The sequence below is a fragment of the Salminus brasiliensis genome, chromosome 19 (assembly GCF_030463535.1).
Source record: "Salminus brasiliensis chromosome 19, fSalBra1.hap2, whole genome shotgun sequence".
NCBI lineage: Eukaryota > Metazoa > Chordata > Actinopteri > Characiformes > Bryconidae > Salminus > Salminus brasiliensis.
In genome coordinates this window covers 484,755-499,006 of record NC_132896.1, presented here as the reverse complement: position 1 = coordinate 499,006, position 14,252 = coordinate 484,755, and the positions used below count along the sequence as shown (strand labels likewise).

At 47.9% G+C, this 14,252-nt stretch overlaps 1 protein-coding gene across 1 annotated transcript in view; it reads right to left on the bottom strand.

Annotated features, from left to right (window-relative positions):
• Nucleotides 1–3,582: 3,582 nt before the first annotated feature.
• LOC140540730 (transmembrane and coiled-coil domain protein 3-like) overlaps nt 3,583–14,252 on the bottom strand; it is a 14,429-nt gene continuing 3,759 nt past the window's right edge. Inside the window, exons 2-4 of the mRNA XM_072663148.1 lie at nt 6,283–7,184; nt 5,790–5,925; nt 3,583–4,263 (exon numbers count right to left, since the gene is read on the bottom strand). Of these exons, the coding sequence (XP_072519249.1) occupies nt 3,958–4,263; nt 5,790–5,925; nt 6,283–7,184 (1,344 nt within the window). The 3' untranslated portion in view covers nt 3,583–3,957. The remainder of the gene's footprint in view (nt 4,264–5,789; nt 5,926–6,282; nt 7,185–14,252) is intronic.

The following is a 14,252-nucleotide window of genomic DNA, read 5'->3' as shown; positions in this document are numbered from 1 at the left end:
ATCCACACTCTCTCTCTCTCACAAACACACACAAACACACACAAACACACACACTAGTTTCCTTATGAAAGCGAATCAGCACTTAACTCCAGGCGCTGCTCAGGCAGCGGGCGGTTGCTAGGTAACAGGAGGAGAAATGCAGATCAGAAATAGAGCAGAGCTGATTATACTCCACTCAACCACCATCAATATTTCACTGACAGAAAAGAGCCTGAACACACACACTCACACTCACACACTCTCACACACTCATACACACACACACTCACACTTACACACTGTACAGTTCTAAATGATTCTGCTGTTACAGTTCCTCACTGTTTACCTGCAGTTTAGAGCTGCTGAGCACTGAAGCTGCAGTCTGGTACAGACAGTCTGTGAGGTGAGTCTGTGTGAGCTGAGTCTGAGGTGAGTCTGAGGTGAGTCTGAGGTGAGTCTGTGTGAGGTGAGTCTCTGTGAGGTGAGTCTGAGCTGAGTTGAGTCTGAGTGAGGTGAGTCTGTGTGAGGTGAGTCTCTGTGAGGTGAGTCTGAGCTGAGTTGAGTCTGAGTGAGGTGAATCTGTGTGAGGTGACTCTCTGTGAGCTGAGTCTGAGCTGAGTTGAGTCTGAGTGAGGTGAATCTGTGTGAGGTGAGTCTGTGTGAGTTGAGTCTGAGCTGAGTTGAGTCTGAGCTGAGTTGAGTCTGAGTGAGGTGAGTCTGTGTGAGTTGAGTCTGAGTGAGGTGAATCTGTGTGAGGTGAGTCTGTGTGAGTGAGTCTGAGCTGAGTTGAGTCTGAGCTGAGTTGAGTCTGAGTGAGGTGAGTCTGTGTGAGTTGAGTCTGAGCTGAGTTGAGTCTGAGTGAGGTGAGTCTGTGTGAGTTGAGTCTGAGCTGAGTTGAGTCTGAGCTGAGTTGAGTCTGAGTGAGGTGAGTCTGTGTGAGTTGAGTCTGAGCTGAGTTGAGTCTGAGTGAGGTGAGTCTGTGTGAGTTGAGTCTGAGCTGAGTTGAGTCTGAGTGAGGTGAGTCTGTGTGAGGTCAGACTGCCATATTTAGAATTCTGAATAATAACAGAATAATCAAATCCAACCAAACCACTGAGGTGTAAGAGTTCATGATTCACTGAATCCTTATAAAAGAATCAGAATCCAATAGAATCAGATTTACATATCTTTCCTTTATAATACACACACACACACACACACACACACACACACACACACACACACACACACACACTCACACTCACAGTCTCTCTCCTCTGAGCTCTTATCTGTCTTTTCTTTTGGTCGTCATGCCAACATGAAGCAGATCACTCCCACGCTGGATCAGAGAGAAATTGCTCATTAATTACACACACACACACACACACACACACACACTCTGTTCCCAGCAGCTGTATTATGCAGCATGATAGCCAACACACACATTTGTTTATTTTCTTCTATTTTCTTCTACATACTGTCCCTTATATAAACACCTATATGTAAACATCTATAATTTGTGGCCGAAAGTATATGGACACCTGACCATCTTATTCCAAACTTCTCCTGTCTGTGACTAACAGCCTCCAATCTTCTGGGAAGGTTTTCCTCAGGATGTTGGAGACTGTGGGAATCCCCCCCCCCCCCCCCCCCCGGTCCACTGTCCACTGTCCAAAGAGCATCTGTGAGGTCAGGGTAATGTTGCGCGAGAAGGCCTGGCTCACGGTCCACGTTCCAGTTCATCTCAGAGGCGCTCAGTGGTAATAATATAATATCATTATTAATAACAGTTACGACTGGTTTTCCCTCTCCTGTAAAGCTGAAGATAGGAGGTTTTTGTGTGACAGTGATGAACCATAAGTAACTATATGCAACAATATTTCGCCCCATGGGTTTGTCCCATAACGTGTGTGTGTACAGTATTGTTTTGCTCTTTCTCTGTGAATACAGTACACACACACACACACACACACACACACACACACACACACAGCACTGTAGTGGGATAAACCCCAGAGGGCAGATGCTATAAAAACACAGGTGAATCCACAGCTAATAGAGCCTCCTTCTCTGGCCAGAGCCAAGCTGCAGAGCGGAGCTCCTGATATTCACCAGGACTCTACAGGACCCCTATAGGAGTCTCACAGTGCCCCGGAACGTGCTCATCATGCTGTAGGAGGTACGGCAGCAGCGCTACAGAAACATTACACAGGAGGAAATACCATGTTACCCTGTACCCTGTCTACAGCACAGGCCTTATTCCTACAGGACTCACACTCCTGTACGTGTAGAGCAGCCAAACGTTTATTTACTACAACCCAGAGCAGAACTGCAGAGTGATCCATGCTGCACCGGCGCCACCTGCTGGACATCTTCAGAAATGAGGCCAGTAGAGGGCAGCACTGTATTGTAAAACTTGTTGATGTACAGATCAGGCCTAAATACTGGAAACAGCATTAAAATGATAAAAATAATCTAGACGCTCTAGGGTTTACACTTAATGATCAGAATCATAAAATATTTTACTTTAATTAATTTAAGACTAAAATGAAAAGTGAAAGTGACCAAAACACCACTGTAGACTGACCGCTTCACTCCAGGCTAACGCAGTCAATAAGCAACTCATTTTAATCAATTCATTATTTTTATTTGCATATTTAAATCAGCCCAGTTTAAAGATCTGCATATAAAACAGTTCACTAACGAGCGAAATGACCCGTTTAACACCTCCTACAGGACAGAGCCGCTAACGGCCCAAATACCTGCAGTTTTACAGCATGGAGGTCCAACTCTCCTCTTCTCTCAGTCCCTCTTACACTGACACAGGTTTGGTCTCACACACACACACTCGCTCACACACTCGCTCACACACTCGCTCACACACTCGCTCACACACTCGCTCACGTTTGTTCAGTATTTAAGGCTCAGATGGTTCAGTCTAACAGTTCAGGCACCAAAACAGTCCAAAATAAAAATATGGTCCAAAATATAAAGGTGGTCCATGAGTGTTTAAGGTTTGGTCATTATTAGTGTTGATCTTCGTCTCCTGGGCAACAGCAGACCTAAACCTCATTAATATTCATTTCCACAGCAAATCTCAATGATTACACACTCAATTAACAATATTTGCTATTGTTGAGCATTATAACATATCATTAAACAGAGATGGCAAATCCAGCTCCAGAAAATCCCGGCCCGAATTCTTACTGTCTGGGCCTGGATTTGCCTCCTCCATCAATAACCTCGAGTCTGAAACAGAGGCCATGTTTAATCCAGGAGGTCCAGAAGGCACAGAGTCTCAGTATCAGTAATAAGACTGAGTTCTGTTCAGAACAATGAGGTTCTGTTTAGTATAACGAGGTTCTGTTCGCTCCTCGTCTGCAGTAAAACCGACACCCAAACAGACCGGTGCTACCATTGGGAACTCCTGTCCTGAATCTGAGGGTTGTGAGAGCAGGAGTAGAACAGTGCTGAGGGAGGAACGGTGAGCGACCTCAGTAGCACCAGAAAACGGGTCCAGTGTTAGTGCTCCTGGTTCGGATTTAGGTATCAGGCTTGGTTTCCAAAGTTTTGAGTTTAAGTTTTGGATTCTGGCATCTGGACTGGGTTTGGGTTCTGTGTTCAGGTACAGATTTGGACACTTTTAGGTGTTCAGGTTCACTACTTGGGGTCCGATGTTCAGGCTTGGAGTTTGGAGTTTGACAGGTTTTGAGTTTGGGTTCCTGGTTTGGGTTCTGGAATCATTTTTTGGTTCCAAATTCCAGATTCTGGCTTGGTAGGGTCTGGATATTGTTTCTGGTTTGTGTTTTGGATTTGGATTTGAGTCTGGATTTGGGTTCCGGGATTACTTTTAGGTCCCAGGTTTGGTCTCCGGCCTGGTTGGGTTTGGGTAAGGGATTCTGGATTGTGTATGTGGTACAGGTCTGGGGTCTGGGTTTGGGTCCGGTATTCCAGTATCGGTCACAGTCCCGGGTTTTGGGTTCAGGAGCGCACGTTTTCTCAGCCATTGCCCAGAGTGCCCTCCAGGGTGCGCTGCAGATGCTCCCAGTTCCTCCAGAGAAGAGAGAGCAGCAGGGCAGTCAGCGCCGTGGCCAGCAGGTGGAGCCGGCTGCGCAGGATGGGGGAGATGAATCTGGCCGCTGTAGAAACGCAGACCAGCAGCAGCGTGGCCACGGCCAGCAGGACGCTGATCCCCTTCCCCAGCAACATCCGGCCCGCCTCCGCCTCCACCTGCACCGCCTGCTGCTGCTGCTGCTGCTGCACCTCCAGCTTGGACAGGCGTGTCTGACACGACTCCAGCGCCTCCTGGTGGACACAGAGGAGAGGGGCTTTTTAGTGAGAAATTTAAAAAAAACAAAGCCTGAAACACACCCACACCGACCCGGCAGGGGCGCGCTTCCCACAAGCATACTCGCTAACTTCATTAGCAGCTAACCTCGAGTTCCCCTGAACGCTCAAACCACTGCTGCCAAGTAGTGCAGGTCCACTGGAGCGGTAGACCTGCGGTTAGAGGCTTAGTTCCTGGTGATGTGTCATCGCCACCGGAGTTGAATGTAAAAAATATACATATTTTAATCAACCGGAGAAGTAAGGCCGTGCAGTTATAGAGAGTAATGACGAGGCGTGTGCATCAGCAGACAGGTGACAGTCCTGAATAAATGTGTGGGTATTTAAGTGAAGTGTCAGTGGTGTGCAGGACTGCAGACGTACAGTAAAGTGTGAACAGTGCAGATTAATAAACCTATGAATAAACAGTGAGTGCAGTCACTGCAGAACTGAACTCAGTGAAAAGGGGAAGGAAACGAGCCTCTGTAAAACTACAGTGATGAGTGCAGAATCCAGAGACCGGCAGCAGTGCTGGAACGCGGGCTAATGTGCTCATATACTATTATGACAGAAGTATTGGGACACCTTCTCATTCAGTATTTCCTTTTAAAGAGTATTAAAAGAGTTGATCCTAACGATCTCTACTGTCCAGAGACGATGACTTTCTACTAGATTTTGGAGCAGCATTGCTGTGAGGATTTAATTGCATTCAACAACAATAGTCATCAAAAGTACTGGATGGAGCTCCTCCACCATCATTCCAGAGAACACAGTTCTTCCACTGCTCCACAGCTCAATGCTGGGGGGCTTTATACCCCTCTAGCCCACGCCTGGCATTAGGCAGCATGGAGCCAATAGGGTCATGATGTTGATCTGCTCCAGAGAGTCCTATTCTATTGGCAGTACTTCTTCTCTACAGGGACTAGACAAGCTGTGTGTGCATTTGCACACCTGTGTCAGCAATGGGTGCAGCTTAAATCAGCTGAATGTCTTCTTTCTCCTGCTGAACACAGACTGCTGCATTCTGCACACACTACCCCCTACAGTGCAGCAGAGGACACATTCAGGATGTGCAGTTTCTGTAAATGTGGTTCTGCATGTTCTGAAACACTCCCACACAGGTCACTGCGGGGAACCCTCACTCTCCACAGCAGCTTTACGAGCGGACCGCTTTACAGCGGTGTGAGAGTCCACCTGGAACACAAACAACCTCGCTTACGCAACAGCACCTTCCACAGCGCTGCTGAACTGCTGTCTCAGAGGAAGTCCAGCCTTCCCCCTCCCAGCGCTGGTGGCACTGTGTGATGGGGAGTTCTAGATAGTGGGAGAACCGGACAGGACTAAACTGTGCAAAAATCCCTTTAAAAAAAAAAAAAAAGGTGAATATCAACACTGAGATTATACAGACAGGCAGACTGTGTCCGAGCCACAGAAGGAGGACACTCTCAAACTGCTGGTGCAGTGCTCGGGCGTCAGACAGTGTGGTGGTGTGGTGGTTCGGGTACCTGCAGGTCTCGGGCCCTCTCGTTAGCCTGGTAAGCCACTTTCTCCTCGATGCTGGCAAGCTCCTGCTTCAGGTTGGCCATCTCATGCTGGTGAAGCTCCACCAGGTCATTCAACTGTTCCTCCAGACGCTCCACCCTGAGAGAGAGAGAGAGAGAGAGAGAGAGACCAAATTTTGAAACCAATTTTGTTTCTGAGAAATGTTTAGGGTTTTAGATAGGCTGCAAATGTTTCTGTGAGCAGATTAAACGTCTTTCTGGAGGTTCTAGACATGTTGAGTAAGGGTGAGAGTGTGAGAAGGTTTCATTCCATTGTCAGAAATGGAGAACAGCTCTGCGCAGAACCCTGTGCTGTAAGAGACGCTGTTCCACTGCAGCAGACCAGCTCAGACACAGGCTACTGTCTGTTACAGGAGGCAGATGAAGCTCTGAATGGTCCTGTTTGATCTAGAACCCAAACATGTTCAAATGTTCTGAGCTAAAAGCTATAGCTAACCTGTATCTCTCCTCCTCCAGCGTCTGCGTGAGGAACGTGTCTCCTTTCAGGTCCTCCTTCAGAGCCTCCATCTCCTCAGCCAGTCGGACCTGAGACAGCCGGATCTCCCGGAGCTCGTCCAGCACCTCAGTGACGGTGTGGTCCTGAGACGGGGCCGCAGGGTTACCGTTACTGTCCGCAGAGGCAGAGGAACTCGTGGAGCTCTCGTCGTCACTGTGGTACTTGGTCTGGCCCACTATAGTGGCGCTCCCCCCCAGCGCCCGGCTGCCACCGCCGCTGTCCTCCAAGCTGGTCTTGAGGTGGGCGATGTTGTCGGCGCTGCCGAACTTGTTGCGGATGAGGTTTGCGAACTCCCTGGGCTTGTTGAAGAAGAAGGGGGGCGAGAGAGAGACGCCCGGGCCGATGGTTTTGATTTTGTCCAGGCAGGGGTGCCGTCCACTGCCGCTCACGTTCAGAGTGTCCTTGGTCAGCTCTTTGGTGAAGTCCTTGGTCAAATCTTTGGGGGCGTCTTTGAATGGGTCTTTTGGGCTGCTGTGTTTGGAGCTGTTGTTCTCGCCGTCCTTCAGCCGGCGGTGGTACTGCTCCAGCTTTTTCTGCAGCTGACTGATACTCTGCGCCAATTTTTGGTTCTTCTTCTCGAAGACCTGCCGAATCCGTCCCACTTGCTGCTTGTCCGCCTTGTTGACCAGCTTGAGGAACTCCGCCACATTCTCGTCCCGCTCCATCTGCTCCACCTTCAGCTGCTCCGTCAACTTTAGGATCTTCTGCTGCAGGCTATCCAGCTCCAGCCGTCCCCGTGGCAGCTCCAGCAGCAGATCGCTGGAGGTGTTCAGGTTGGAGTCGGAGCCTCCGCGCAGGATGGGCACCGGGATACTGAGCACGTAGCCGTCATTGTGCTCCATCTGCAGAAACACATAAAAACACAGTGACAGAAATTAGAACTGAATCATATGAACAGTATAGAGCATTATAGAGCGCCCCCTATGCTTCCTGTAGTGTATTACAGTCTGTCAGAATGAGCGTGTGGATCATATGATCATTATAAAGCATTATACAGCACCCCCTATGCTTCCTGTAGTGTATTACAGTCTGTCAGAATGAGCGTGTGGATCATATGAACATTATAGAGCATTATAGAGCACCCCCTACGCTTCCTGTAGTGTATTACAGTCTGTCAGAATGAGCGTGTGGATCATATGATCATTATAGAGCATTATAGAGCGCCCCCTATGCTTCCTGTAGTGTATTACAGTCTGTCAGAATGAGCGTGTGGATCATATGATCATTATCGAGCATTATAGAGCGCCCCCTATGCTTCCTGTAGTGTATTACAGTCTGTCAGAATGAGCGTGTGGATCATATGAACATTATAGACCATTATAGAGCGCCCCCTACGCTTCCTGTAGTGTATTACAGTCTGTCAGAATGAGCATGTGGATCATATGAACATTATAGACCATTATAGAGCGCCCCCTATGCTTCCTGTAGTGTATTACAGTCTGTCAGAATGAGCATGTGGATCATATGAACATTATAGACCATTATAGAGCGCCCCCTATGCTTCCTGTAGTGTATTACAGTCAATAATACACAATAAAAAACGGTATTGGTATCGGTCAGAATACTGTAGCGCCCCCTTATTGTTTCTGCTCCAGAGAGTCACCAGTGAACCCTGTAGTGGTGTAATGGTATTACAGGTCGGTCTGTGTGTGCTGTACTGTGTACAAACAGCAGAAATCAGATCTTCACTACTTCATCCCGATTTTATTCAACTTTTATTTCTAATTATCTCATTACTGCCCTTCTCTCTCCGCTGTTTAATTCAGTTACTGTCTCTGTATTAATGCGAGCTGGAGGACGAATTCCCTCCAAGTGACCTCAGATTAGGCCATTAGAACCGGTTCTGAGTCTGACTCTGATCTTTAGACATGAGGAAAAAACGTAGGGCCCCACGCCAGCTTCCAGAAACATCACGAGGATGCAGTTACACACTCAAGCACAACATCCTGCTTTTCTATCTGCCTGCAGACATTTCCTTTACACACACACACACACACACACACACACACACACACACACACTCTCTGCAAGACCCTCCGCTTACTCAGAGAGAGATCAGGCCCGACCCTGAGGGCGATTACCAGAGATCTGCTCTCTGAAGGTCGGCAGTGAGACTGCAGTGAGGGGCAGGAGGCGTGTCCCTGTAATAAGACCACCTCTGAAATCTCAGAAAACAGAAGTAGGAGAAATATGAACACTTCTATTTTCCTAAATCTACTCCAAACATCTACCATTACTCAGCTTACTCAGTACTTTGTTGGAAGAACATAAGAGTAATCAAATTATCACTAACTCATTTCTACCTGGTTTACGTCAATACTCTGTTGAAGGTGTCTTTTTGCACTGGCAGATCATTTGGCTCGTTTCAGGGATTATTTCTGGACAACGGTTAAAGGATCTGCCTATAGAAACGCACACTCAGACTACACCACTTAAAACAATGATCAACAAAGATCAATCAATGATCAACAAAGATCAATTAGAAATAAGTCAGTGAGAAATTTTAGAAATATTATGACCATGTTTGAACAGATTTCACTCTTTCACTCTTAATAAGTGTTAATTACATTAGTCTATTCATTCATCATTCATGTATGTTATTGCTACATTAAAAACTGCTGGCTGAAGTGAAGGTGATCTGGGTCCAGTAGCTCCTGTCTGTCGAGAGCTGGATCTAGTTAGTGAGTGAACGGTCAGTTCTTGAAGGTGCCAAAGCAGGAAAAATACACTTTGACACACTTTGACAAGAACCAGACTGTGATGTTCTAGATAGACGACTGGGTCAGAACATCTCCAGAACATCAGGAAGCAGGTCTTGTGGGGTGTTCCTCCCAGTATGCAGTGGTTAGTACCTAAAAGGAAGGACAGCCAGTGGACCGGTAACAGGGACCCAAGGCTCACTGATGTTCATGGACTCAGTAAAGATTGAATCCAATTGTCAAAGAATCGAATCAAATTGAACTGATTCGAGGTGCGGAGGTATCTGATGCTTCACTGAATCACTTCCTGAAGAATCCTAATTGATTTGTTATGAGATTTACGCCCATCATCTACACACTGCCCTACATACTTTACAGTGTGTGTGTGTGTGTGTGTGTGTGTGTGTGTGTGTGTGTGTGTGTGTGTGTACGAGTGGCTCTGAAGTGGGCGGACGGAGCGAGACTGAACACGCCTGCAGGCTCTGACTGTTCTGTTTGAGGATTAACTGTGGAAGTAGAAACTGAGTGTGTGTGTGTGTGTGTCACAGAGGAGCTACTTTACTTCTGAAACTTTATCTATAAGGAAATAACTAAGAATCAGCTTCTGCTTTCTCCTGCTGATGCAGCAGTCTGCCCTCAGACTAACCGTCAAACCGACAGTTCAGCAAAACTCAACTACACTACACTCCCGGAGCCCGGAGCTGGAGCCTGTAGAGCCACAGACCACGTCACCATGTCCAAGACTTACTGAAAGTCAGGGAACGGCGTCACTCAGTAAGCATGATCATGCTGAAGCTCCACTGACTGGAACAGGGAGAAGGGCGCCTCCGTCATTCCCACTCCGGGCCGGAGCGCTGCTGCTGCTACTGCACTATGGAGGTTTGGTGGTGGAGCTGCAGGAGGAGAACCTCTCTCCAGAACTGCTGTGTAACGCGGCAGAACCCATAGAGTCATATTAGTGTAGAATCCTGTAGTGTTACTCTACCGCCTCCGCCCACATGCTGCTACACCTTCAGATGCTGCTGGGCTTTGGGTGTAAAAGTCAATTACACTCTCTGCCTGTAGGGGGAGCGCAGGAGCGGAAAATACCAGTTCTGGCATAATGCTGTGTAAACACACCGTTCTACAACCTCCCAGAACCCAAAATGTGCAAAGACACACCTGCAGGAGATTTCATTCAAATCTGAGAACTTCCTCTGAGCGTCTCGGATGCCTGCCGATGTTGGAAAAGAGGCGTGTCTGACTTCACGTGAATGGGAGGAGACAGATGTTAGGAGTTGGAGAGTTGCTAGTGCTAGGGGGAGCTAATTACATACAGGTGGGCAGAACCAGATGGGAGGAAAAGGGACAGGTGCAGCTCATGTAAATTCCTCTACAGCTCAGCTCCTCCATGTACTGAACAGAGAGACTGCTAAGAGCCGCTGTGCTGCCCAGGGTTTCTACAGTCACTGGTGTGTACTGCTCCACAAACATGACTAGGTCACATGACACTGAGTTCAGGTCTAGTGGACACACGGAGTTGGGCTCTCTCAGAGTTCTGTGAGGCAGTGAAACAGAGCTGCTCTCAGCTGCTCTTCAAACACAGCCTCTTTATTGTGTTTAGGGAGCTGTTTTCGGAAAAACCCCAAAAGGACGTTCCCTCCCTCAGGAAGCCACACGCCGCTTCTATCAGTGCAGATAGAGATGGGCTGTGTCCTGTGTTGGAGAACACTGGGTGCACGGCCCAGCCCAGGAGAGGCACTCCGGAGAACAGTGAGGGACAGAACCTGCAGTGAAACAGAACCGGGTTGTTCCATCTGACCACGGTCAGATACGCAAGCCACGATGCCTTCAGCTCCAGCGCTTCAGAGGACAACAGCACATCATTCACACCAAAGCGTGGACTCTGAGGGGCTCATTTATTTCACAAATTATTACAAATCCAATCAAATCTTGATCTTAGAATTAGAAGAGCTTTAGTAAGGTCACGTTGCTGGTTGATGATCACCACCCCACCTCATCATCCCCAACTCATCCAAAAGTACTGGATGGAGCTCCTCCACCATCATTCCAGAGAACACAGCTCCTCCACTGCTCCACAGCTCCTCAATGCTGGGGGGCTTTATACCCCTCTAGCCCACGCCTGGCATTAGGCAGCATGGAGCCAATAGGGTCATGATGTTGATCTGCTCCAGAGAGTCCTATTCTATTGGCAGCTCTTCTTCTCTACAGGGACTAGATAAGCGGTGTGTGCATTTGCACATCTGTGTCAGCAATGGGTGCAGCTTAAAGTAGCTGAATGTGTTTATTAAAAGGGGTGTCCACAAATATTTGGACACAGTGCATCAGAAAAGCAGGGCATTACTGACGCCTTACACGCTACAGAGAAGCAGTGCACCTCACATGATATTTACTCAAAACCTACAAAAATAGAGCAGAATGTAAACAGTGCTTTTCCCAAGTGTTTACTGAAGGGTGTCCTGTTTGTTCCTGGGGACTGTGGGAATCTCGCTGACACACACAAACACACACACACACACACACACACACACACAAACACTCTATGCATATATACATGCATACATACACACACACACAATGCTTCTACTGTAGTTTCCTGTACTGCAGTAATGGACTGTTCTGTTAGGGTCATGTTGACGACACACTCTGAATCAGTGATTCTGGAGCTTCATGGTTCACTGAATCATTTTCTAATGGAGTCGAATGGAAGTGAGTACAGACTCAAACCCCTGGCATTCACGTGTGTGTTTATGGTAATGAGTGTGAACATGCAGATAGGCCTGTGCATGACTATACCCTATCAACCAGCTCAACACTCTCAGTTCCTTTATTCCACACACACACACACACACACACACACACACACACCTACAGCTCAGCTCTGTCCTGTCACTGAAGCCACTGTGTTGTTAACGGACTGCTGCTCACACGGATCAGCCGCATGACGAGCAAAGTGCTCCAACATCCACTAGCAGAAAGCACTAGCATGCCATTCTGAGAGTGGTACGATCACGGTATTTGATCGTACAACATCAGTGAAGGGTTTTCATGATCATGGAGATGTGTGGAGGCGGATCACATACAGCTCCTTTAATAGTGTCCCGCCACATACTAGTACCATCTGAGGCCTGTCCAGGCACTGAGGGACGGACTCTGTTGGTATTAGCCTTCCCCGACATCAGGATCCCCGGTTCCCAGCAGGAGGGGCACTGGAACGCTGCTCATAGGGAACATTTTGTACACTTTGTCTGCGAGATTAACCTAATTACAGAGATTTAGTCCCCTGCTCTAAACTCCACCGCAGGACAAACCCAGCCTTGATCCTTAGGCAGGATGCATAATACAGGCTGAGAGGAGAACACATAATGGACGCTTATACCACACCAATTAGCACCAAAGCTATGAGGCTAATGTAGCTAACAAGTAATGTAAGCCTATACCATGCCAAATAGCACTGGCGCTACGTCGCTAATGTAGACAACACGTAATGGAAACGTAGTGTAAATGAGGGCAGTGTATCTGTATTTCTGAAATTATTAGCGCCCCTATCTGATCTGTCAGGGAATGGCATAGAAGCACACGCGGTTCAGTGGGTTTCATTTACATTTACTCAAAACAAGCTGCTCCGCCCTGCCAGAGCGCCGACCTCCACCCGGGCGTAATGACAGTTTGTATGTTCACATTCTGACCCGGTCTGATCTGCAGTGACCCGGTCTGGTCTGCAGTGAACCGGTCTGGTCTGCAGTGAACCGGTCTGGTCTGCAGTGAACCGGTCTGGTCTGCAGTGTCCCGGTCTGGTCTGCAGTGACCCGGTCTCATCTGCAGTGACCCAGTCTGGTCTGCAGTGACCCGGTCTGGTCTGCAGTGATCCGGATGTGGAATGTTGGGAATAAGATTAGAGCGCTTTCAGACCCAGTGACAGAGTTTCCTCTTTGTTTTGAGTGTGCGCTGGTTTGGACACTGCCCCCTAGTGTTCATGCTCATGCTGCACCATGTGAGTGTGCTGTCAGTCATTTAGAGCAACACCCACTCGAGCTCACAGATACACAGAAACATCTGCAGTGTGGTGATAACATCTGTAACACAGCCTGCAGCCAGGCGTGTCCACACACACACACACACACACACACACACACACACATATTTCAGCACATCTCTGAAACGGATGCATTTCTGAAACATGCTCAGACTCGCTTACACACATTTACATTTACATTTATGGCATTTAGCAGACGCTCTTATCCAGAGCGACTTACAAAGTGCTTTGCTATTTACCCAAGAAAACCTCAGCTAGTTAGAATAGACTAATACAAAAGATACCTCCAAGCTTAGACATTACTAAACACAATACAATAAGGCGACCATAGAACTATTCGTCCAAGTACTCTCTGAAGAGGTGGGTCTTCAGTCTGCGTTTGAAGACAGCGAGCGACTCGGCCGTTCGGACATCCAGGGGCAGCTCGTTCCACCACTTTGGTGCCAGGACAGAAAAAAGCCTGGACGCTTGTCTTCCGCGGATTTTGAGGGATGGTGGGTCGAGCCGAGCCGTACTTGAAGCTCGAAGGGCTCTTGGTGCGGATCGGCTTTTGACCATTGCCATCAGATACGGAGGGGCTGGTCCGTTCTTGGCTTTGTAGGCCAGCGTCAGGGTTTTAAATCTGATGCGGGCAGCTACAGGAAGCCAGTGGAGAGAACGCAGCAGTGGAGAGACATGGCTGATCACATCAGCCATGTCACACACACACACACACACACACACACACACACACACACACACACACACTTTAAATGACCCTTTAAATGAATCTGCACTGAATTTATAAATGATAAAGCTAATTTAATAATGATATTATAATAATAGTACTGATATTTCTGATAACTGTGTTCGGTTTTACTGGTGTGAGGATATTAGATTTTCCATAAGTCCAGTCTGATTTATTGATTTGGAGATGCTGATATTTCGTATTGATTTGGGATGTGGGTGATTTGTTTAATCAGGTGTAAAGACCTGTGGAACAGGGGGTGTGGCTGTTTTTCAACCACCCAATCACAATTAGTCATGTGTGAATGTGAGCACAGCTACACCACCACTACAGCTACGCTTCCCACCACACTCAGAGCAGAACCAGGCCGGTGGCTGAGGATGGGCATCAGCACGGCCTTCAGAGAAGCTGCTGACAGAAACGAGTTCCTGTGAACTCTCACGCTGGA